General features: G+C 66.1%; 3 protein-coding genes across 5 annotated transcripts; 2 read left to right on the top strand and 1 right to left on the bottom strand.

Annotated features, from left to right (window-relative positions):
* Positions 1-731: 731 nt before the first annotated feature.
* Positions 732-5,476, bottom strand: EXOC3L2 (exocyst complex component 3 like 2). Its single transcript, XM_062512456.1, has 12 exons — positions 5,360-5,476; positions 5,041-5,320; positions 4,034-4,688; positions 3,743-3,857; positions 3,478-3,588; positions 3,231-3,331; positions 2,865-2,972; positions 2,649-2,784; positions 2,401-2,523; positions 2,084-2,239; positions 1,767-1,888; positions 732-963 (listed from the first exon to the last, which is right to left on the bottom strand). The coding sequence occupies exons 1-12, from the start codon at positions 5,474-5,476 to the stop codon at positions 732-734; spliced, it is 2,256 nt and encodes a 751-aa protein (XP_062368440.1).
* A 1,307-nt stretch (positions 5,477-6,783) lies between these two features.
* MARK4 (microtubule affinity regulating kinase 4) lies at positions 6,784-14,298 on the top strand. Of its 3 annotated transcripts, XM_062512462.1 has the most exons (18): positions 6,784-6,851; positions 7,672-7,869; positions 8,384-8,437; positions 8,535-8,583; positions 8,698-8,763; positions 8,869-8,939; positions 9,051-9,107; positions 9,466-9,702; positions 9,943-10,062; positions 10,333-10,432; positions 10,509-10,618; positions 10,931-11,078; positions 11,311-11,555; positions 11,694-11,794; positions 12,071-12,343; positions 12,770-12,849; positions 13,421-13,465; positions 13,562-13,772. In XM_062512462.1, exons 1-18 carry the CDS (start codon positions 6,801-6,803, stop codon positions 13,624-13,626), a joined length of 2,070 nt encoding a protein of 689 aa, XP_062368446.1. In that variant the 5' UTR covers positions 6,784-6,800; the 3' UTR covers positions 13,627-13,772. The 3 variants fall into 3 exon arrangements, with proteins under 3 accessions (XP_062368446.1, XP_062368445.1, XP_062368447.1); XM_062512461.1 differs by lacking the exon at positions 12,770-12,849 and having other exon boundaries at positions 13,562-14,298; XM_062512463.1 differs by lacking the exons at positions 12,770-12,849; positions 13,421-13,465; positions 13,562-13,772 and having other exon boundaries at positions 10,511-10,618; positions 12,071-12,260.
* A 393-nt stretch (positions 14,299-14,691) lies between these two features.
* On the top strand, positions 14,692-21,110 carry BCKDHA (branched chain keto acid dehydrogenase E1 subunit alpha). The gene is made up of 9 exons (XM_062512466.1): positions 14,692-14,776; positions 15,065-15,217; positions 15,354-15,440; positions 15,517-15,625; positions 15,823-15,984; positions 16,217-16,423; positions 17,933-18,074; positions 18,728-18,899; positions 20,544-21,110. The coding sequence occupies exons 1-9, from the start codon at positions 14,705-14,707 to the stop codon at positions 20,712-20,714; spliced, it is 1,275 nt and encodes a 424-aa protein (XP_062368450.1). The 5' UTR covers positions 14,692-14,704; the 3' UTR covers positions 20,715-21,110.
* The last annotated feature ends 175 nt before the right edge of the window (positions 21,111-21,285 follow it).

The raw sequence follows: 21,285 nt of genomic DNA, 5'->3' as shown, positions 1-21,285 counted from the left end.
TGTCACCCCCCCTGTCCCCACCCCCCCATGACAGCTCTGTCGCCGTGTCCCCGCACGGCGCCACCCCCACCCCAAATGTCCCCGCGCTGTCCTGCGCCCCCCTCCCAGCGCCGGGGTCCCCCCCCGTTCCCCCCTCCCGGCGCCCCCCGGTCTCCTCCCAGCGCTGTCGCTTCCGCCGCCGCCGGTCCCTTCCCAGGCCCGGGGGTGACACGGTGACCCCTGGCCCCGCTCCCGCCGCGGTCACTTATTTGTCACTTATTTGTCACTTATTTTTAGCTGTCGCCTCTTCCTGGCCGGATCCCGACTATTTCTGACCCGGGACGGGGTGGGGGGACCCACCCAGGGCCGGGCCGGGCTCGCGGGGGTGGCCACGGGGACACGGGGGTGGCCGTGCCCTCCCCTGGGTGTCCCACGAGACCCCCTCGCTGTCCCCAACCCTGTCCCCAACCCCGCCACGGCCCCCGGGAAGGGATGCCAGTGTCGCCTTGTCCCCACCGCGTGGTGCCTTCCCCAGCGTGGCCCTTTCCTCACCTGCCACCCCAGAGTGTCCCCAAGGTCCCCGTGTCCCCAAGGTCCCCGTGTCCCCAAGGACAGGCTTTGGTGTTAATTTACAGCGTCATTTATACACCGGGGGATGCTGGGGGGTGGGACACACGCCCCGATTTGGGGTGTCCCCAATCCCGGGAGGGGACAGCCCCAAACTCGGGGGTGTCCCCAACCCCGCCGGGGTGTCACGGGGGGGTCCTGGCGGGGCTGCGGCGGGGAAGGCGCAGCCGGGGCAGGTGGAACGGGAGGCAGCGCACGGGGCGCGGCGCCGGCAGCTCCGAGAAGAAAGTTCGGTGCCGGGGGGGCCCCGGTTCGGCCTCCGAACCCTCCAGGTCCTGCAGCACCCCCAGGATCTCGCGCCGGGGGCCCTGAGCCCGCAGCCCCCGCGCGTCCAGCAGCGCGGCCACGTGCCTTCGCCTGCGGGGACAGGGGGACAGGGGACAGGGGGACAGGGGGACAGGGGGACAGAGGGACAGGGGACAGAGGGACAGGGGACAGGGGGACAGGGGGACAGAGGGACAGGGGACAGGGGGACAGGGGACAGAGGGACAGGGGGACAGGGGGACAGGGGACAGGGGGACAGAGGGACAGGGGACAGGGGGACAGGGGGACAGAGGGACAGGGGACAGAGGGACAGGGGACAGGGGGGACAGGGGGACAGAGGGACAGGGGACAGAGGGACAGGGGACAGGGGACAGGGGACAGGGGACAGGGGACGGGGGACAGGGGACGGGGAACGGGGGACGGGGGACAGGGGGACAGAGGGACAGGGGGACAGCGGGCGATCAGTAAGGACAGGGGGGACAGCAGTGACAAGCCCCCCCCGAACCCCGGGGTGCGGATTTTGGGGCACACCCAGCTCCAGGGTGGTCCCTGCCCCGCGGTTTAACCGGTCCCAGTTTCCCCCGCCCGGTTTAACTGGTGTCCCATCCCCTCCCCCCCGGGTGGCCGCGCGTGCCACCGGTCCCTCGGGACCGGGACCGGGACAGGGACAGGGGAGGGGACCTGGCTCGAGGCCGCGGCCGCTTCCCGGCGGGACGAGCGGGGCGGGAGCTGCCGGGAAGGGCCGGAGGCCACGTCCGGACACCGCGCTCGGTCCCCGCGGGCTCGCCGCGTTCCTGCCCATGGCCACCGCGGCCGCTCGGGCAGAGTGTCTCACCCACCGCGTCACCCTCGGCCGTGTCACCCCTCTGCCACCCCCGCGGGGTCCCCGCACCCACCGGACATCGGGGAAGTCTCTGGCCAGGGCTCCGACCTCCATCTGCAGCGCGGCCGTGTCCTCCAGCACCAGCAGCTCCCGCAGCCGCGGCACCACCGAGTCCAGCCAGGGCGACGCCGAGTCCTGGCGGCGACAGTGGGGACATTGGGGTGTCACCCGGCCCAATAATGGGCGACGCTGGGGACAGCACATCCCTGGGCGTCACCCGGCCCAACACCCAACGATGTCCCGTGGGTGTCACCGTCGCAGAACCCAGCGGGGGTCTCGGGAGGGTCTCGGGAGTCACTCAGGGGTCTCGGGTGGTCTCGGGGGTCTCACCAGGCGCGTGAAGAGCTCGCGGAGCTGCCGGGCCTCGTCGCCGAGCCTGGCGGCCACGCGGGCGCGCGCCTTGGCCGAGGCGCAGAGCAGGCGCCCCTGCAGCAGCGGCCGCACGTACTCGATGAGCACCCGGCGGTGCAGCTCGCTGACCAGCACCTGGGCAGGGGACAGGTGTCACCCAGAGCGTCACCAGGAACGGCACGGTGTCGCCCAGAGCGTGACCAGCGATGGCCCTGCGTCCCGCGGGTGTCCCGTGGGTGTCCCGCGAGCGTCCCACAGGTGTCGGCCCACGCAGGGCACAGCCAGGCCCCGCACACCTGGTGTGGCTCGGGGTGCAGCGGCCGCAGCGTCTGCGCGAAGCTGGTGACGCGCATCACGATGGCGTCGAAGGCGTCCGAGCTCGTCAGCCACTTCCGCTTCATCAGCTTCCCAAAATACGGCTGGAGGTGACAGGCCAGGGACGTCACGGGTGGCACCCGGATGGTGGCACCGAATCACGGCCACCGTGTCCCACAGGTGTCACCCCACAGGTGTCCCCCACCCCCACCACAGGTCCTGGGGACACCTTGAGGTCCTCGAAGAGGCGCCGGGTGAGGACGTGGCCGCAGGCGCGGGTGACCCGGTCCAGCGCGGCGTGGGCCTGGCGCCGCGGCTCCTCGCTCTCGGGGTGCCCGAACTGCGCCAGGCGCTCGGCGAAGGCCCTGCCCGAGGGGACGCCGGGGGGTCAGGGGGGACAGGGACACCGCAGGGAACCCCGGGGACACGCGGGGGGTGGCATCACCTGAAGGGGGGGCAGCAGTTGGCCAAGGCGATGGCGCGGCCGGGGACACCGTCCGGGGGGGGGAGGTCGCCAGGGGCTTCCAGGAACCGCTCGACCTTGCGCTGGAAGCTGGGGAAGCGCCAGCGTCACCGCGGTGGCACCCGGGGACGGGGAGGGCAACGGGGGCAGGGGACACTGGCTGCTGTGCCAGCCCACCTGTGCCCTGTGTGTCCCTGTGTCCCTGTGCCCCCCTGTGTCACATCCCCTTGTGCTGTGTCACATCCCGGTGTCCCCATGTCCCCCACCGTGTCCCCACCGCGTCTCCATTGTGTCCCCACGTCCTGGTCATGTCCCCACGTCCCCCGTCATGTCCCCAGAGTGTCCCACCTGTGCAGGAAGGCCACCAGCACGCCCAGCAGGCTGTGGGCCATCTCCCGCCCGAACTCGGGGGTCACCTGGGGGGCTCGGTCCACGTGGGCCCGCAGCAGCTGTGGGGACACGGCCACCGCGGGTGTGGGGACACAGCCACTGCCGCGGTGTCCCCGAGCCACCTCAGGGCACTGCGGGGTCCCCAAGGGCCACTCCAGGGGACAGGGACAGGCTCCGGGGGTGCCCGGGGGTGGCGTGGCCGTACCCCAGTGACGCGCGTGGCCAGGCCCTCCTCCATGTCCTGGCCGGTGACGTCCTCGGGCCACGAGTCCTCGCTGAGCTGCAGCTCCTGCGCCACGGCCACCTCCACCTTGGCCTGGGACAGCGGGGGGACACCGGGAGTGGGGCCGGCGTAATCTCCTGCCACCCCCTTCCCTGGGACTGTCCTGATTCCCCTCCTGGTGCCACCCAGTCCCAGTGCCACCGCGGTGCCCACAGTGTCCCCACCCCACTGTCCCCGCTGTCCCCACCTTGACAGCAGCGATGCAGGAGCTCTCGAGGTCGCGCTGGGTCTCGGGGGGCAGGAGGGGCCCCAATTCCTGTGCCCGCAGCAGAGCCCCCACCTCGGGGTGCCCCAAAACCTCCCTGGGGGGGAACAGCCCCGTTGGTGTTTGGGGACACCTTGGGGACACCTGGGGACATGGGTTGCCCAGTGGGGGACAGATTTTGGGGGTCCCACAGGTGTTCCAGGTGTGTCCTGGGGATGCCACCCCCCCGTGCTGGTGTCACACCATGTTTTGGGGGTCTCCCAGGTGTCTCACCTGGGGTAGGCGTTGCTGTGCCAGTCGAGCAGCAGGTACAGGTCGGGCACGGCCAGGGGTCTCTGGGCCAGCGCCCGCAGCTGCTGGGCCAGCGCCCGGTGGTAGCCGCGGGCATAAACCCCGAGCGCGCCGTACTCGGGGGGGTACGCGGGGGCCACGTGGCTCCGCACGACCCCCAGGTCTCCCACGACCCTCGCGGCCAGCGCGGCCAGCCGGGCTCCTAACCCACCCGCCGGGGCCACCTGGGCCAGCCGCTCGCTCGCCGCCTTGGCCACCGCCTCTTGCCAGCGGCGCCGCAGCCCCCGCGGCCGCCCCGGGTGGGTCCCGGGGGGGCTCCTCGCGTCCGCCGCCTCCTCCTGCTCCAGCACGGCCACCACGGCTCGCAGCGGGGCCACCGCTCGCCCCGCGGCCACCGCCTCGGCAACCACGGCCCAGAGCTGGGCCAGCAGCGCCCGGTACAGCAGAGCCACGTCCCGCGCCCGCCGCCCGCCCGAGGGGACCGGCGAGGGCGGCGGGGACCCCGCGGAGGGCGACCCGGGGGGACACGGGGACGGTGGCCGCGATGGCGACTGGGAGCACTCGGCCTCCAGGGCGATGATCTGAGCATCGGCGGCCACCAGGTCCCGGCGCTGGATCAGCTCCAGGATCTCCAGCACTGCGGGGATGCCGTGGGGGGGACACCTGGGCTCCGTGTGCCCCCCTGTCCCCCGTGTCCCCGCGGTCCTTGTGTCTGTCCCCAGCCCGCATCTCCATCCCATGTGCCGAAGTCGCCACTGTCGTGTCCCCGTGTCCCCTGTCCCCAGCCCCGTGTCCCATCTCCCAGAGGTGCCATCCCCTTGTCCCTGTGTCCCCGTGGCCTCTGTCACCATCCCCAATCCCCCACACCCTCATGTCCCCAAATCCCCTGTCCCCACCCCCCGGTGTCCTCAAGCCCTCGGTGTCCCCAACTCCTCAGTGTCCCCGAGCCCCCCCTTATCCCTCTCGCCTCCCCCGCTGTCCCCACTCACCCGACAGTGGCTCCCTGTCCCTGTCCTTGTCCTTCCCGCCGCTCTCCGGCCGCTGTCCCGCTCCGTACGCGCTGTCTCCCGCCTGTCCCTCCACCGGCGACACCTTCTCGGTACCGCGCTGTCCCCATGTCCCCAGCGCCAGCCGCAGCAGCGACCCCCGCTTGCCCCCGCCCGCCTCCTCCGGGGGTCGCCGCGGGACCCCCGAGTCCTCGGAGCGGCGGCGGCCGCGGGGCCCCGCGGGGTCGCGGGGGCGGCGGGCGCGGCCGAAGGGCCCCCCCAGCTGTCCCAGGTGTCCCCCCAGGTGTCCCCCCAGCCCCACCAGCCCCCCCAGGGTGGCGCGGCGCCGGCGGCGACTCTCGGGGTTGGTGGCGAACGGGTCCCCGTCCTCCTGTCCCCCCTCTGTCGCCCCCCCCGGGGGTCTCCGCAGCAGCGGCATCGCCGGGGGGGCACCGGGATGTCACCCGGAGGGCGAGGGGACGCTGCGGGGACGCTGCGGGGACGCGACGGGCGGGCGCCCGGAGCCCCCGGGACCGAGCCGGTGACAACGGCGGCACCGGCGACACCGGTGGCGGAGCTGGTGGCGGCGGCACCGGTGACACCGGCGGTGCAAGTGGCGGTGCCGGTGGTACCGGTGGCGGCTGCGGTGACACGGGCGGTGCTGGTGGCGGCACTGGCGGCGGTACTGGTGACACTGGTGACAGTGGCGGCGGCGCTGGTGGCGCCGGCGGCGCTGGCGGTGACACCGCTGGCGCTGGCCGGGGGTTTCCTGAGGAAGCGCCGCCCCGGAGGGGCCTCCCCGGCCGGGCAGGGTCAGCCCCGGTTCCGCTCGGGCACCGGGACGGGCGCGGGGGGGACCGGGGGCACTCCGCGGCGGGGGCGGGGGACACTGGGAGGGGACACTGGGGACACCGGGATGGGACCCCTTGGGTGACAATAGCGGCGGGAGGGGCCCGCGGGGTCACCGGGGACACGGGGATGGCTCAGGGACAGCGCACGGTGGCACCGAGGACCCCCCGAGGGACAGGGAGGTGACCCCGACAGCACAGGGGCGGTGGCACAGCGGGGGCGACGAGGAGACTCTGGTGGCACCGGGGGACGTCGGTGGTGCAGAGGGACACAGGGAAGGGACGCGATGACACCGGGGGATGGCACAGGGACGGGATGCAGTGACACCAGGGACCCCAGGTGTGACGGGGAGGGGACACGGGCGATACCAGGGACTGCACAGGTGACACTGGAGACCCCACAGGAGACACGGAAGGGACACGGGCGATATCAGGGACTGCATAGGTGACACAGGTGACCCCACAGGTGACACAGGTGACCCCGCAGGTGACACCAGGAACCCACGCGCGCTGCCACGTGACTCCCGCGTCCCACGTGACCCCTTCCCGGTCACTCACGGGTTAAATTCCGCTCCTTCCTTCCATTGGTCAGCGCTCGGCCAATCACAACGCGTCTCCCGCGCTCGGCCACGCCCCCTCCGAGGGGTGCGCCCAGCTGTCTCCATGCCCGGGCGGCGCGTTCTGATTGGTCCTCTCCGCGACGTGGGCGTGGTTACTTCCCCCGGACACGCTCCTTATATGGGCGAGGCCCCGCCCCCGGCGCGCCCCGGTTCCGGTTCCGGCGCCATGGCCGCCATGGCCGCCCCGGCCCGGCCCCTCCGCCCCCCCCGGTAACGGAACCCCCCCGGCAACGGGACCCCCCCGGCAACGGGACCGCCCCTCCCGGTGCCCCCCGGTGCCCCCCGGGCCGGGACCATGTCCTCGCGCTCCGCCCTGGCGGCGGGGAACGAGCGCAACGCGGACACGGTGAGGGGGGGGCGGTACCGGGGGCAGGCCCGGGTGGGGCACCGTGGGGGGGGGGGGAGGGGATGGAGAGGAACCGTGCGGGCACCGGCTGCGGTGGCTTGGTCACGGGAGGGGGCGGCGGGGCACCGAGGGCGGTTTGGGGGTACCGGGAGGGGCACCGGAGGTACCGGGGGGGGGGTGTCCGGTAAAGTGAGAAGGGGGATCAGGGATCACCGGGACCCTCGGGAATGAATCTGGGAGGGTCCCGGGGGTCTCTCCCGCTGTGATGGTTTGGGGTCTCTCGGAGGTTTTGGGCGGTTTTCAGGGTTTTCTGAGGATCCGAGGGGGTCTCACTCCTGCCATAATTTGGGTGGGGGTCTCACTGCTCTGAGATTATCTTGGGGAGAGGGTCTCACTCCCTGCCGCGGTGATTTTTTGGGATAGTAGTTTAGGGAGGGGTCCTAGAGCTGAAACTATAATTTGGGGAGGGGTCTCGGGGGTGACCCCATAATTTGGGGAGTGGTCTGGCTGTTATTTTGGCGAGGGTTCTCAGGGAGGGAAAGGGTCTCAGGAGTGACCCCATAATTTGGGGAGGGGTCACACTGCGATATTCTGGGGAGGTATCTCAGGGCTGACCCGACAATTTGGGGAGGGGTCTCTCTGTAATATTTTGGGGAGGAGTCTGGAGGGGAAGGGGTCTGGGTGGGGGGTGATGACCCCATAATTTGAGGAGCGGTTTTTAGGGCTGACACCCGCCCCCCAATCCGAATTTGAGGAGGGGTCTGACCGGACCGCCCCCCCCTCCCCTCTCCTCTCCCCCCCCCCCCCCCCCCCCCCCCAGCTGGCGGGCCCGGGGGGCAGCGGCCGCCCCGAGAAGGGCGGGGGGTGGTCGGGGCGCGGGGCCGGAGCCCCCCGGGGCCGGAACTCGCTGGGGGCCGAGGAGCCCCCCCACGTGGGCAACTACCGGCTGCTGCGGACCATCGGCAAGGGCAACTTCGCCAAGGTCAAACTGGCCCGGCACGTGCTGACCGGCAGAGAGGTGGGGGGGATGGGGGGCCATTTGGGGTGGTGGGCGGGGATGGGGAGGGGTCTCAGGGGTGATTTGGGGTGGTGGGCGGGGATGGGGAGGGGTCTCAGGGGTGATTTGGGGTGGTGGGCGGGGATGGGGAGGGGTCTCAGGGGAGATTTGGGGTGGTGGGAGGGGATGGGGAGGGGTCTCAGGGGTGATTTGGGGTGGTGGGAGGGGATGGGGAGGGGTCTCAGGGGTGATTTGGGGTGGTGGGCGGGGATAGAGAGGGGTCTCGGGTCTGGGGAGGGGGTTTAGGGGCGGTGGGAGGGGTCTCCCATGGATTTGGGGACCTGGGGCAGGGTCTTGGGTGAATTTTGGGGGAGAGGAGGGGTCTCGGGTGGATTTGGGGGTGGACGGGGGTCTCAGGTGGATTGTGGGACGGTGGGAGGGGGTTTAGGAGGGATGGGAAGGGTCTCAGGTGAATTTGGGAGGGTCTCTGGGGGGGTCACCTCAGCTCGGCCCCCCCCCCCCCCCCCATTTTTAGGTCGCCATTAAAATCATCGACAAGACCCAGCTGAACCCCACGAGCCTTCAGAAGGTGGGGAGGGGTCCGGGGGGGTCTGGGGGGTTCTCCTCGTTTGGGGAGCAGTCCCGACCCCCCCTCGCTGACCCTGACCCTTCCCTTCCCCCCTCAGCTTTTTCGGGAAGTTCGGATCATGAAGGGGCTGAACCACCCCAATATCGGTGAGGGGGGGAGGGGTCCCAGACACAGGGACTGGGAATGGGGGAGTGGTCCCAGGGGTGGGGGAGGGGTCCTGGAATTGGGGAGGGGTCTCTGGTGACGCCCCTCCCCCCCAGTGAAACTGTTTGAGGTGATCGAGACAGAGAAGACGCTGTACCTGGTGATGGAGTACGCCAGCGCAGGTGAGGCACACCTGGGGACACCAGGATCCCCCCCCCAGGGCACCCTGACCCCTCCCAGGCCCCCCCAGGTGTGTTTTGGGGCTCACCCAGGTGTGTCCCCCCCAGGTGAGGTGTTTGATTACCTGGTGTCCCACGGGAGGATGAAGGAGAAGGAGGCGCGGGCCAAGTTCAGACAGGTGGGGACATCGGGGGAGGGCTTGGGGACATCAGGGGGGTTCGGGGATGTCCTTGGGGAGGTGAGGTTTGGGGACCTGCGGTGACAGTGCCACGCCCTGTCCCCTCCCCAGATCGTCTCGGCCGTGCATTACTGCCACCAGAAGAACATCGTGCACAGGGACCTCAAGGTGACACGGGGAGGGGACACGGGGGGGCGGCAGCACACGGAAAATGAGGTCTTTGTGTCCACCCCGGTGTCCCTCTGTCCGTCCCTGTGTCCATCCCGGTGTCTCTGTCCTCGTGTCCCTCTCTTTGACCCCACGTCCCTGTCCTTGTATCCGTGTCCCCGTATCCGTCCCGGTGTCCTTGTCCCTGTCCCAGTGTCCCTCTGGCACTGCGTCCCCACCGCTGTCCCCAAGCCGAGAACCTGCTGCCGGACACTGACGCCACCATCACGATCCCAGGGTTCCCCATCCTGGTGTCCCTGTCCTGGCTCTCCTGTGGCGCTGTCCCTGTCCCTCCTCACGTCCCCACCGCTGTCCCCAGGCCGAGAACCTGCTGCTGGACGCCGATGCCAACATCAAGATCGCCGATTTTGGGTTCAGTAACGAGTTCTCGCGGGGCTCCAAGCTGGACACGTTCTGTGGCTCCCCCCCCTACGCCGCCCCCGAGCTCTTCCAGGGCAAGAAGTACGACGGGCCCGAGGTGGACATCTGGAGCCTGGGGGTCATCCTGTACACGCTGGTCAGCGGCTCGCTGCCCTTCGACGGCCACAACCTCAAGGTGACTGCGGGGCACCTCCCGGTGTCACCTCCTGCTCACCTGGTGGCACCTCCTGGTCACTTGGTCACCTCCTGGTGGCACCTCCTGGTCACTTGGTCACCTCCCGGTGTCACCTCCTGGTCAATTGGTCACCTCCCAGTCACTCAGCCTTACCCTCCTCAGCCAGCTGACCCCAGGTGACCCCACCTGACCCCAGGTGACCCTGAGTGTCCCCCTCCTAACCCCCGTGTCCCCCCCCAGGAGCTGCGGGAGCGCGTCCTGCGGGGCAAGTACCGCGTCCCGTTCTACATGTCCACGGATTGTGAGAACATCCTGCGGCGCTTCCTGGTGCTCAACCCCGCCAAGCGCTGCACCCTCGAGGTCTGGGGGGGCCCGGGGGGGTCTTTGGGGGTCCTGGAAGGGATTTGGGGTGGTTCTGAGGGGTCTCGGGGGAGGCCTGAGGGGTCCTGGGAGGGTCCTGAGGGGTCTGGGAATGTCACAAGAAGGTCTGAGGGGGGTCCGACATCCCCCCCCAGTGTCCTCCTGTTGTCCCCCCGATGTCCCCAGTGTCCCCCCGATGTCCCCAGTGTCCCCCTGTTGTCCCCCCGATGTCCCCAGTGTTCCCCTGATGTCCCCCTGTTGTCCCCCCAGCAAATCATGAAGGACAAGTGGATCAACATCGGCTACGAGGGGGACGAGCTGACGCCCTACACGGAGCCCCAGGAGGACTTTGGGGACACCAAACGCATCGGTGAGGGACCCTGGGGACACGGGGGGACGGGGCACAGCCCTGGGGATGTGGTGCCACCCCCCTGTCCCCTCCCCAGAGGTGATGGTGGGCATGGGGTACACGAGGGACGAGATCAAGGAGGCGCTGAGCACCCACAAGTACAACGAGGTGACGGCCACGTACCTGCTGCTGGGACGGAGGGGAGAGGTGGGTGACAGTGAGGGGACAGTGGGGACACCGGGGGCGGAGACACTGGGGTGACAGTGGGGACATTTGGGACATTGGGAACACAGCCACGCACCTGCTGCTGGGACGGAGGGGAGAGGTGGGTGACAGTGAGGGGACAGTGGGGGGGGGGGGGGTTGGGACACTGGGGTGACAATGGGGACATTGGGGATATTTGGGACTTCGGGACCTTGGCAGGACACTGGGGACATTGATGACACTGTGACCCCGAGGGTGGCAGCAGCCTGTCCCTGTTCCTGGTGGGTGACAGTGACACTGTGACCCCGGTGACAGCCCGAGGGTGGCAGTGGCCTGTCCCTGTCACGGCCACGGGGCCCGGCCGAGGCCCCCAACGGTGCCACCAAGTCGGGGACATCGGGGACCCACGGGAAGGGACAGCGCGGGGGGGGCCACCACCGGCAGCGGCGGCACAGCGACTTCTGTGAGTGACACTGGGGACACTGGGGGGACCCCGGGGACGCGGGGGGGGGGGGGGGCACAGCGACTTCTGTGCGTGACCCCAGGGAGGGGGGAGGGGTCCCTCTCCCGCGTCCCCCTCCCGTGTCGCTCCCTGTCCCCTGTGACCCCTCTGACCCCTGTGTGTCCCCACGCCCCCCCCCAGGTGTCCCCACGCCCCCCCCCAGGTGACCCTCGTGTCCCTCCTGTCCCCTCAGGTGGCCCCGCCCCCGCCCCCGCCCCCCCCAAGCGCAGCCCCACCAGCGCCGGCGCCGCGGAGCTGCGGGAGGGGGGCGTGTCCGGGGGCGTGGCCGGGGGCGTGGCCGGGCCCCTCCCCCCCCGCCGGGGCAGCGGTGGAGCCGGGGGGGGGCGCGGGGGGGGAGCCCCTCCCCCCTCCAGCCCATTGGTCAGCAGCGCCCACAACCCCAACAAGGCGGAGATCCCGGACAGACACCTGGACCAGGTGAGGGGGGCACCTGGGGGAGAAATGTGGGGCTGGGGAGGCCTGGAGGGGTCACCTGGGGAAGGGGAGAAGGGTCCGGGGGTGTCCCCAGGTGTGTCGCTGGGCTGACCCCCAGGTGACGCCGTGCCCCCTCCCCAGCCCCACGTGCCCCCCAGCGTGATGGGGCGCAGGAACACCTACGTGTGCTCGGAGCGCCCGGGGGGCGAGCGGCACCTGCTGCTGCCCAACGGCAAGGACAGGTGAGCTCACCTGGGACCCCAAACGCGCCTGAACCCACCCAAAATCGCCCCAAACACACCTGTGCCCCCCCAGTAACACCTGTCCCAGTGCCATCAGTGACCATTCCAGCACAGGGGCGCGGGGTGGGATCACCTGAGTGTGTGTGTGTGGGGTCACCTGGGCGGCGCCTGTGGGCGTCACCTCTCGGTGTCACCTGTGTCATCTGTGGTGTCACATGGATGTCACCTGTGGTGTCACCTGTGTGTTACCTGACCCCCCTGTCCCCTGCCCCCCAGCCTGACCTCCCGCCCGCCGCCGTCACCTTCCAGCCACTCCCTGGGCGGGGCTCACCTGGCTCACCTGGCCCGGGGCTGCTCGGCCCGCAGCACCTTCCACGGTGGGGGGGGAGGGGGCGGCGGGGGGGGAGGCCGGGACCCCCGTGAGCGCCGGGGGGGGGGCACGGGAGCCCCTCCCCCATCCTCGCCCCCCCCCGCACCTGCGGCCGCCTCCCCCCGGCCCCGCCCCACGGCCACGCTGCTGAGCAAGATCACCTCAAAACTGACCCGCAGGTGAGCACACCTGGGGGGGCTGGGCACACCTGGGGGTGGATGGGCACACCTGGAGGGGGTGGGCACACCTGGGGGGGGCTGGAAACACCTGAGGGTGAGCTGGGCACAGCTGGGGGGGATGGGCACACCTTGGAGGATGGGCACAGCTGCGGGGGGTGGGCACACCTGGAGGGGGATGGGCACACCTGGGGGAGGATGGGCACACCTAAGGGGGTTCAGCCTCACCTGAGTGCTCCTCAGCATCACCTGGGAGGAGTCCCAGAGAGGTTCCTCACCGCTCTCCTCCTCACCTGAGGGGTTCACCCCTTTTTCTGCTCACCTGGGGTCTTCCTCTTCCTCCTGCTCACCTAAACCCCTCACCCTTTGCTCACCTGGGCCCCTCCCCCCGCTCACCTGGCCCCTCCCCCGCTGTCCCCTCTGTTCCAGGGTGTCCCTTGACCCCTCCCGGCGCCAGAGCTCCAATCGCTGCGTCTCGGCCAGCCCCGCCCCTGGCGCCACCAAGATCCGTAAGTGACACCTGGGACACACCAGTGTCACCTGTACCACCTGTCCCAGCGCTCCCAGTGTCACCTGTGTCACCTGTCCCAGTGCCCCCAGTGTCACCTGTCCCAGCGCTCCCAGTGTCACCTGTGTCACCTGTCCCAGTGCCCCCAGTGTCACCTGTACCACCTGTCCCAGTGCCCCCAGTGTCACCTGTACCACCTGTCCCAGCGCTCCCAGTGTCACCTGTGCCACCTGTCCCAGTGCTCCCAGTGTCACCTGTGCCATCTGTCCCAGCGCTCCCAGTGACACCTGTGTCACCTGTCCCAGTGCCCCCAGTGTCACCTGTGCCACCTGTCCCAGTTCTCCCAGTGTCACCTGTGTCACCTGTCCCAGTGCCCCCAGTGCTTCTCTGTCCTTTCTCTTTTTCCACCTTTCAGCCTTTGCTGCTGTTGGGGGGCCAGGATTTTTGGAGGGGGGCACTTTTGGATTTTTGGGGATTTTTTGGGGGTCATTTTGTGATTTTTCAGATATTTTGGGATTTTTTCAGGAGGGGGCATTTCCCCCCCCTGACTCCCCCCGCCATGTCCCCCCCAGGGTCGCAGACGAACCTGCGGGAATCGGGGGACCTGCGCTCACAAGGTGAGTCCTGCCCCTCCCCCACAGCCCGGGGACCACCCCCCCCCCCCCCCCCCAGCACAGGTGAGACCTCAGCCTCACCTGTCCCCTCCCCCACAGTTGCCATCTACCTGGGGATCAAGCGGAAGCCGCCCCCCGGCTGCTCCGAGGGGGGGGGGCTGTGATGGGGGGAGGGGGCTCCGCTGCCCCTCCCCCCCCCCTCCCCGGGGCTGCCCCTCCCCCACTGCTGCTGCCACGGCCTCCAGCACGGGGCGGGGGAGGGGGCACCGGGACCCTCCGGAACTGGACTGGGACCACCACGGCTGCAGTTCCTGGGACCCCCAGAACGAGACCGGGACTCCCCCCACCCCGGAACCCTCAGAAACGGACTGGGACCCCCAAAAACACCCCTGGGACCCCTCCAGGATCCCCAGAACCAGACTGGGACCCCCGCCCAGAACCTGCCATGGGGGATCCCCTCCCCACCGTTCACCTGTGGCAGCGCCGGGACCCCCCCCGGGTCCCCCCAGGATTCAGCAGCTCCGGGACCCCCCCCCCGCCCCCCAAATCGGGACCAGCGGAGCTGGGACCCCCCCCCCCCCCAGCCCATCCCCCCTCCACGTGGGGACCTTGGGGACATCGCGGGGGGGTTGGGGGAGGTCTCGGGGGTCCAGCGGCTCCAGGATTTCGGTGCCAAGATTTTGGGGACCCCCCGACCTGCGGCCCCTCCCCACCTTGTACAGTCTGTAAATACGGCCATGGGCCGCCCCCCCTGCCCCCACCCCCCAGTTTTTAAGTTATTCCTGCCCCGATTTGTGCCCCCCGACCCCTCCCCCAAATAAATATTGGGACCCCCACCCTCGTGTCTGTGCGGGGGGGGGGGGGGGGAGGGGCGGGGGTAGTGTTTGGGGGGGATTTGGGGTGGGGGAGGGGCGGGGGTCGTGTTTGGGGGGGATTTGGGATGGGGGCCCCCCCCAGGGCACAGCGGGGGCGTGGCCAGCGGCACATCCTTATATGGCCATGTATGGGGCGTGGCCGACAGGTACTCCCTTGTATGGTCATGTAAGGGGCGTGGCCAGGCACATGCGCTCCATATTTGGCTCAGTGGGCGTGGCCGTAGCGCTCCTTATAAATTCAGCAGTGGGTGGGGCCGGCCCGCAATGCACGCGCTCTCCAGCCAATCAGATCCCGCCGTGCCCCCACCGCCCCCTCAGGCAGCCAATCAGCGCTCGCTCCGCTGTTCGGCCACGCCTCCCGGCGAAGATGGCGGCGCTGCGGGCGCTGCGGTGGCGGCGGCTCCCGGGGCTCGTCCCGAGGCGGCTCCTGAGCACGGCCGTGAGTGCGGCACGGCGACAGCGAGGGCACAGGGAGGGGACAGGGAGGGGACAGGGAGGGGACAGAGAGGGGACACGGAGGGCACAGGGAGGGGACAGCGAGGGGACAGAGAGGGGACACGGAGGGGACAGCGAGGGGACAGAGAGGGGACACGGAGGGGACACGGAGGGCACACGCGGGGCCCGTCTCCCCGCTCCCAGTCCCCGCTGTCCCCAGTCCCCGTGTCCTTTCTTGGGGCAGTTCTGGGGTCCCCGGGTGTCCCCAAATCCGTGTCCCCAAATCCCGCAGGAGTCCCCCGAGGAGCGGCCGCAGTTCCCGGGGGCCTCGGCCGAGTTCGCCGAGCGCCTCGAGTTCATCCAGCCCAACGTGCTGGCCGGGATCCCGGTGTACCGGGTGATGGACCGGCAGGGCCAGGTGCTGCGCCCCTCCGAGGACCCCCAGGTGAGCCCGACAGGTGACCCACCTGGGGCAGGTGAGATGGGACAGGTGACACCTCGGACAGGTAGCCCACAGATGTCCCCAAGTCCCCCCAGGCCCCACACCTGCCCAGGTGACCGCAGGTGTCCCTGTCCCGCAGCTGCCCAAGGAGCAGGTGCTGAAGCTCTACAAGACCATGACGCTGCTCAACACCATGGACCGGATCCTGTACGAGTCCCAGCGCCAGGTACGGCCAGGGGCTCACCTGGGGGGAGCTCACCTGGCGGCCGCGGGGCTCCAGGTGCGCTCACCTGCGTTCCCAGGGCCGGATCTCATTCTACATGACCAACTACGGCGAGGAGGGGACGCACGTGGGCAGCGCCGCTGCCCTTGACGCCTCCGACCTCGTCTTTGGGCAGTACCGTGAGGCAGGTGAGGCACAGGTGGGACAGGTGAGGATTCGGGGGGGAATCGATCCCAGGTTTGGGCTCCATGTGCGCTGCCGTCCCAGGGATGCTCCTGGAGCTCCGGGAATGCTGGGAAGGAGTAGCGTGGGTGGGACCAGGTGGGGCAGGTGACACAGGTGTAACCCAGGTGTGACCCAGGTGACCCCAAACCCCTTTCCCCAGGTGTGCTGCTGTACCGTGGCTACCCCCTGGAGCTGTTCATGGCCCAGTGCTACGGCAACGCCAGCGACCCCGGCAAGGGCCGGCAGATGCCGGTGCACTACGGCTGCCCCGAGCGACACTTTGTCACCATCTCGTCCCCCCTGGCCACGCAGATCCCGCAAGGTGACGCACCTGGGGCTGCCCCCCCCCCCTCCCCCTCCCCCAGCACCTGTCCGTGCCATCCGTGCCCGACCCCGCACCTGCTCCCCGCGGCCAGGTGCCACCGGCCCCTGTTCTGTGTCCCGCCCCCTCTTTGTGTCCCCTCCCTTCTCACCCCCCCCGATTTCTCCATTTCCTCATTATTTTTTTCCCCCCCTCCCAAATTCCCGATTTTTCCCCCCGTTTTTCCGCCCAGCCGTGGGCGCCGCCTACGCCATCAAGCGTGCGGACGCGAACCGAGCCGTGGTTTGTTATTTTGGGGAGGGGGCGGCGAGCGAGGGCGACGCCCACGCCGGCTTCAACTTCGCGGCCACCCTCGAGTGCCCGATCGTTTTCTTCTGCCGCAACAACGGCTACGCCATCTCCACCCCCACGGCCGAGCAGTACCGGGGCGACGGCATCGGTGAGGGGCACGGAGAACGGGACTGGGGGAGAAACGGGACTGGGGGGAGAAACGGGACTGGGGGGAGAAACGGGACTGGGAGAGAAACGGGACTGGGGAGAGAAACGGGACTGGGAGAGAAACGGGACTGGGGGGAGAAACGGGACTGGGAGAGAAACGGGACTGGGAGAGAAACGGGACTGGGAGAGAAACGGGACTGGGAGAGAAACGGGACTGGGGGGAGAAACGGGACTGGGAGAGAAACGGGACTGGGAGAGAAACGGGACTGGGGAGAGAAACGGGACTGGGAGAGAAACGGGACTGGGGAGAGAAACGGGACTGGGGGGGAGAAACGGGACTGGGAGAGAAACGGGACTGGGGGGGAGAAACGGGACTGGGGGGAGAAACGGGACTGGGGGAGAAACGGGACTGGGGGGGAGAAACGGGACTGGGGGGAGAAACGGGACTGGGAGAGAAACGGGACTGGGGGGGAGAAACGGGACTGGGGGAGAAACGGGACTGGGGGGAGAAACGGGACTGGGAGAGAAACGGGACTGGGGGAGAAACGGGACTGGGAGAGAAACGGGACTGGGGGGAGAAACGGGACTGGGAGAGAAACGGGACTGGGGGAGAAACGGGACTGGGAGAGAAACGGGACTGGGGGAGAAACGGGACTGGCCGGGAGAAACGGGACTGGGGGGGAGAAACGGGACTGGGGGGGGAGAAACGGGACTGGGGGGAGAAACGGGACTGGGAGAGAAACGGGACTGGGGGGGAGAAACGGGACTGGGGGGGAGAAACGGGACTGGGAGAGAAACGGGACTGGGGGGGAGAAACGGGACTGGGGGAGAAACGGGACTGGGGGGGAGAAACGGGACTGGGAGAGAAACAGGACTGGGGAGAGAAACGGGACTGGGGGGGAAGAACAGAATTGGGGGAGAAAAAACCCAACATTGGGGAAAAAACCCAGAAGGGGGGTGCTGGGGGGTGTGGGGAGTTTTGGGGGCAGAGCACAGGAAGAACCCTGGGGATGTGAGGAAGAGCCCTGGGGGATTTGGGGGAGAACCCTGGGGGATTTGGGGGAGAACCCCGGGGGATTTGGGGGGAGAGCCCTGGGGGATTTGGGGGAGAGCCCCGGGGGATTTGGGGGAGAGCCCTGGGGGATTTGGGGGGAGAGCTCTGGGGGATTTGGGGGAGAGCCCTGGGGGATTTGGGGGAGAACCCCGGGGGATTTGGGGGGAGAACCCCGGGGGATTTGGGGGGAGAGCCCTGGGGGATTTGGGAGCAGAATCTCCAGGATTTGGGACAGAAGATCCCTGGTTGGAGCTGGGGAGGTTTTGTGGAAGGAATTTGGGAAATTTGAGGAGCCGGACGGGACTTGGATGGGAGAGATTTTGGGGAGGATTTTCGGGGTTGACCCAAATCCCCGTTTTTGTTTGTTTGTTTGTTTGTTTGTTTGTTTGTTTGTTTGTTTTGGGGTGGGTTTTTTTTGGGGTTTTGTTCGTTATTTTGTTGTCCCCCTCCCCACAGCGGCGCGGGGTCCCGGCTACGGGCTGCTCTCGATCCGCGTGGACGGCAACGACGTCTTGGCCGTGTACAACGCCACGCGCGAGGCTCGGCGCCGCGCCGTGGCCGAGAACCAGCCCTTCCTCATCGAGGCCATGACCTACCGGTGCTGCACCCCCCAAAACCCCCTCACCTGGGGGGGGGGGTTACCTGTCCTGCAAGGGTCCACCCAAAAAAAAAAAAAAAAAAAAAAAAAAAACCCATTTTTCCACCAGGATTTACAGGATCTCCTCATTTCACCCCCCCCCCCAAAAAAAAAAAAAATCCCATTTTCCTCTTGGGTTTTGCCTGTTTTTTGCCCGTTTTTCACCGATTTTTTGCCCGTTTTTCACCGATTTTTTGCCCATTTTTCACTGTTTTTTGCCCATTTTCACTGATTTTTGGCACGTTATTCACTGATTTTTCACCCGTTTTTTTTTCACCCTTTTCCCACCGATTTTCTACCCATTTTTCACCCTTTTTCCACCAATTTTTCACCCTTTTCCCACCGATTTTCCACCCATTTTTCACCCTTTTCCCGCTGATTTTCCACCCATTTTTCACCCTTTCCCCACCCTTTCCCCACCGATTTCCCACCCGTTTCCCACCCTTTTCCCACCGATTTTCTACCCATTTTTCACCCTTTTTCCACCAATTTTCCACCCTTTTCCCACCGATTTTCCACCAATTTTCCACCCATTTCCCCACCGATTTCCCACCCGTTTCCCACCCTTTCCCCACCCATTTTCCACCAATTTTCCACCCATTTCCCATTCCCAGGATCGGCCACCACAGCACGAGCGACGACAGCTCGGCGTACCGCTCGGTGGACGAGGTGAATTACTGGGACAAGCAGGATCATCCCATCTCCCGCCTGCGGCTCTACCTGGCCAGGAGGGGCTGGTGGGACGAGCAGCAGGAGCAGGCCTGGAGGAAGAGCTCCCGAAAAATGGTCATTTTGGGGACATTTGTGGGGTTTTTGGGGTTTTTGGGGACGGGAAATATTCGTTGTTTTGGGATGGAATCCGTGGGATTTGATGGGGTTTGGGGGTGGAGAATTTGTTAAGGATCACGGGAATTTGAGGATGGGATTTATGGGATTTTGGGGGTGGAGAATTGTTAAGGATCACGGGAATTTGAGGATGGGATTTATGGGATTTTGGGGGTGGAGAATTGTTAAGGATCACGGGGATTTGGGGATGGGATTTATTGGATTTTTGGGATGGAGAATTGTTAAGGATCACGGGGATTTGGGGATGGGATTTATGGGATTTTTGGGGGTGGAGAATTGTTAAGGATCACGGGGATTTGGGGATGGGATTTATGGGATTTTGGGGGTGGAGAATTTGTTAAGGATCACGGGGATTTGGGGATGGGATTTATGGGATTTTTGGGATGGAGAATTGTTAAGGATCACGGGGATTTGGGGATGGGATTTATGGGATTTTTGGGATGGAGAATTGTTAAGGATCACGGGGATTTGGGGATGGGATTTATGGGATTTTGGGGGTGGAGAATTGTTAAGGATCACGGGGATTTGAGGATGGGATTTATGGGATTTTTTGGGATGGAGAATTGTTAAGGATCACGGGGATTTGAGGATGGGATTTATGGGATTTTTGGGATGGAGAATTGTTAAGGATCACGGGGATTTGAGGATGGGATTTATGGGATTTTTGGGGGTGGAGAATTGTTAAGGATCACGGGGATTTGGGGATGGGATTTATGGGATTTTTGGGGGTGGAGAATTGTTAAGGATCACGGGGATTTGGGGATGGGATTTATGGGATTTTTGGGATGGAAAACTGTTAAGGATCACGGGGATTTGAGGATGGGATTTATGGGATTTTTGGGGGTGGAGAATTGTTAAGGATCACGGGGATTTGGGGATGGGATTTATGGGATTTTTGGGGTGGAAAGTGCTCGGTGTTTTGGGGAGGAATCCCTGGGATTTATGGAGGGAAATCCTTGTTGGGGGGGGGGGGGGGGGGGTTTCTTTGGGATTTTTGTGTGGGAAGTTTGGAGATTTTTGGGAGTGGGAAATATTCAGAATTTTGGGGTGGGATCCACGGGGTTTGGGGAGAGGAATTGTTGGGATTTAAGGAGAGAAATTGCCGGGATTCTGGGGAAGGATCACTGGGATTTTGGAGTGGGAAATACTCAGAATTTTGGGGAGGAATCCATGAGGTTTGACAGGGAATTTTATAGGATTTGGGGGTAGACGATTGTTGTGATTTTGGGGAAGGATCACGGGGATCTGGGGAGAGAAAATTTTTTGGCATTTAAGGACAGGAGAGATTCGGGATTTGGAGAAAGGAGCCCTGGGATTTATGGAGGGATCCCAAAGGTTTCGAGCTTGGGATCGATTTGGGAAAAAAATCGTGGTTGGTTTTTTTTTTTTTTCCCCCCCCTTTTTTTTTTTTATTTATTTTCCTGTAAATCCCCGAGATTTTGGAACTCAAACAAAAAAAAAAAAAAAAAAACAAAAACAAAAACAAAAAAAAAACCCCAAAAAAAATAAAACCACGGGGCTTGAGGCAGGAATCGGCCGCCGCCAACTGTTCCGGAATTCCCGGAATTCCCGGAATTCCCGCAGGTGCTGGAGGCGTTCGAGCAGGCGGAGCGGGAGCCGAAGCCGCCGCCTCACCTGCTCTTCTCCGACGTTTACCTGGAGATGCCCCCGCGGCTGCGGCGGCAGCGGGAGGAGCTGGAGCGACACCTGGAGACCTACGGGGAGCACTACCCGCTCCAGCACTTCCAGAAGTGACCCCCGGAATTCCCGGGAATTCCTCGGGATTCCTGGAAACCCCTCCCAACAATTCACGGCAAACCCGTTGTGATCCCGTCCCCAGAATTTCACCTGGAGACCCCGCACCTGCCCACCCCACCCCACCCCACCCCACCCCGGGGAGCTTTTCCCGCTCCGGCGTTTCCAGAAGTGACTCCCGGAATTCCCTGAGCACTCCCCAAAAAATCCATCCTGATCCCCTCCCCAAGCAATAAATGGAATTTTGGAGAGGAAAAGCCTCGGATTTTTGGGGAGGGGTCCATGGGATTTTGGGACTGGATGTTTGGAATTTTGTAAGGAGGGAAGTCCATCACCCCCTCCCCAAAAAAAAAAAAATAAAAAAAAATAAAGGAAGGTTCCGGGAGTGTCCAGAATACCCAAAAAAATCCCAAAAATTCACGGGAAATTAAAGATTTTATTTCGGGGAGGGGTCCGGGGGGGGGGGGTTCCCCAGTGCCCGCACCCCACACCTGGTACTGTCAGGAACGCCCAAAAAAACCCAAATAAACGAAATTAAATATTTTATTTACAGATGGGGGGGGGGGGGGGA

Source organism: Cinclus cinclus, chromosome 37 (assembly GCF_963662255.1).
Source record: "Cinclus cinclus chromosome 37, bCinCin1.1, whole genome shotgun sequence".
Lineage (NCBI taxonomy): Eukaryota > Metazoa > Chordata > Aves > Passeriformes > Cinclidae > Cinclus > Cinclus cinclus.
This window is presented reverse-complemented; position numbering and strand designations above follow the sequence as displayed.

Excerpts from the sequence above, each read along its gene's own strand:
- BCKDHA (XM_062512466.1), top strand. The coding sequence starts at position 14,705 with ATGGCGGCGCTGCGGGCGCTGCGGTGGCGGCGGCTCCCGGGGCTCGTC. Across the intron at positions 14,777-15,064 it reads GGCGGCTCCTGAGCACGGCC|GAGTCCCCCGAGGAGCGGCC; the intron begins GTGAGTGCGGCA and ends CAAATCCCGCAG. Across the intron at positions 15,985-16,216 it reads GGCCACGCAGATCCCGCAAG|CCGTGGGCGCCGCCTACGCC; the intron begins GTGACGCACCTG and ends TTTTCCGCCCAG.
- MARK4 (XM_062512461.1), top strand. The coding sequence starts at position 6,801 with ATGTCCTCGCGCTCCGCCCTGGCGGCGGGGAACGAGCGCAACGCGGAC. Across the intron at positions 6,852-7,671 it reads ACGAGCGCAACGCGGACACG|CTGGCGGGCCCGGGGGGCAG; the intron begins GTGAGGGGGGGG and ends CCCCCCCCCCAG. Across the intron at positions 10,063-10,332 it reads CCAAGCGCTGCACCCTCGAG|CAAATCATGAAGGACAAGTG; the intron begins GTCTGGGGGGGC and ends TTGTCCCCCCAG.
- EXOC3L2 (XM_062512456.1), bottom strand. The coding sequence starts at position 5,476 with ATGCCGCTGCTGCGGAGACCCCCGGGGGGGGCGACAGAGGGGGGACAG. Across the intron at positions 2,973-3,230 it reads CTGGTGGCCTTCCTGCACAG|CTTCCAGCGCAAGGTCGAGC; the intron begins GTGGGACACTCT and ends GCGCTTCCCCAG. Across the intron at positions 2,240-2,400 it reads TGCACCCCGAGCCACACCAG|GTGCTGGTCAGCGAGCTGCA; the intron begins GTGTGCGGGGCC and ends TCCCCTGCCCAG.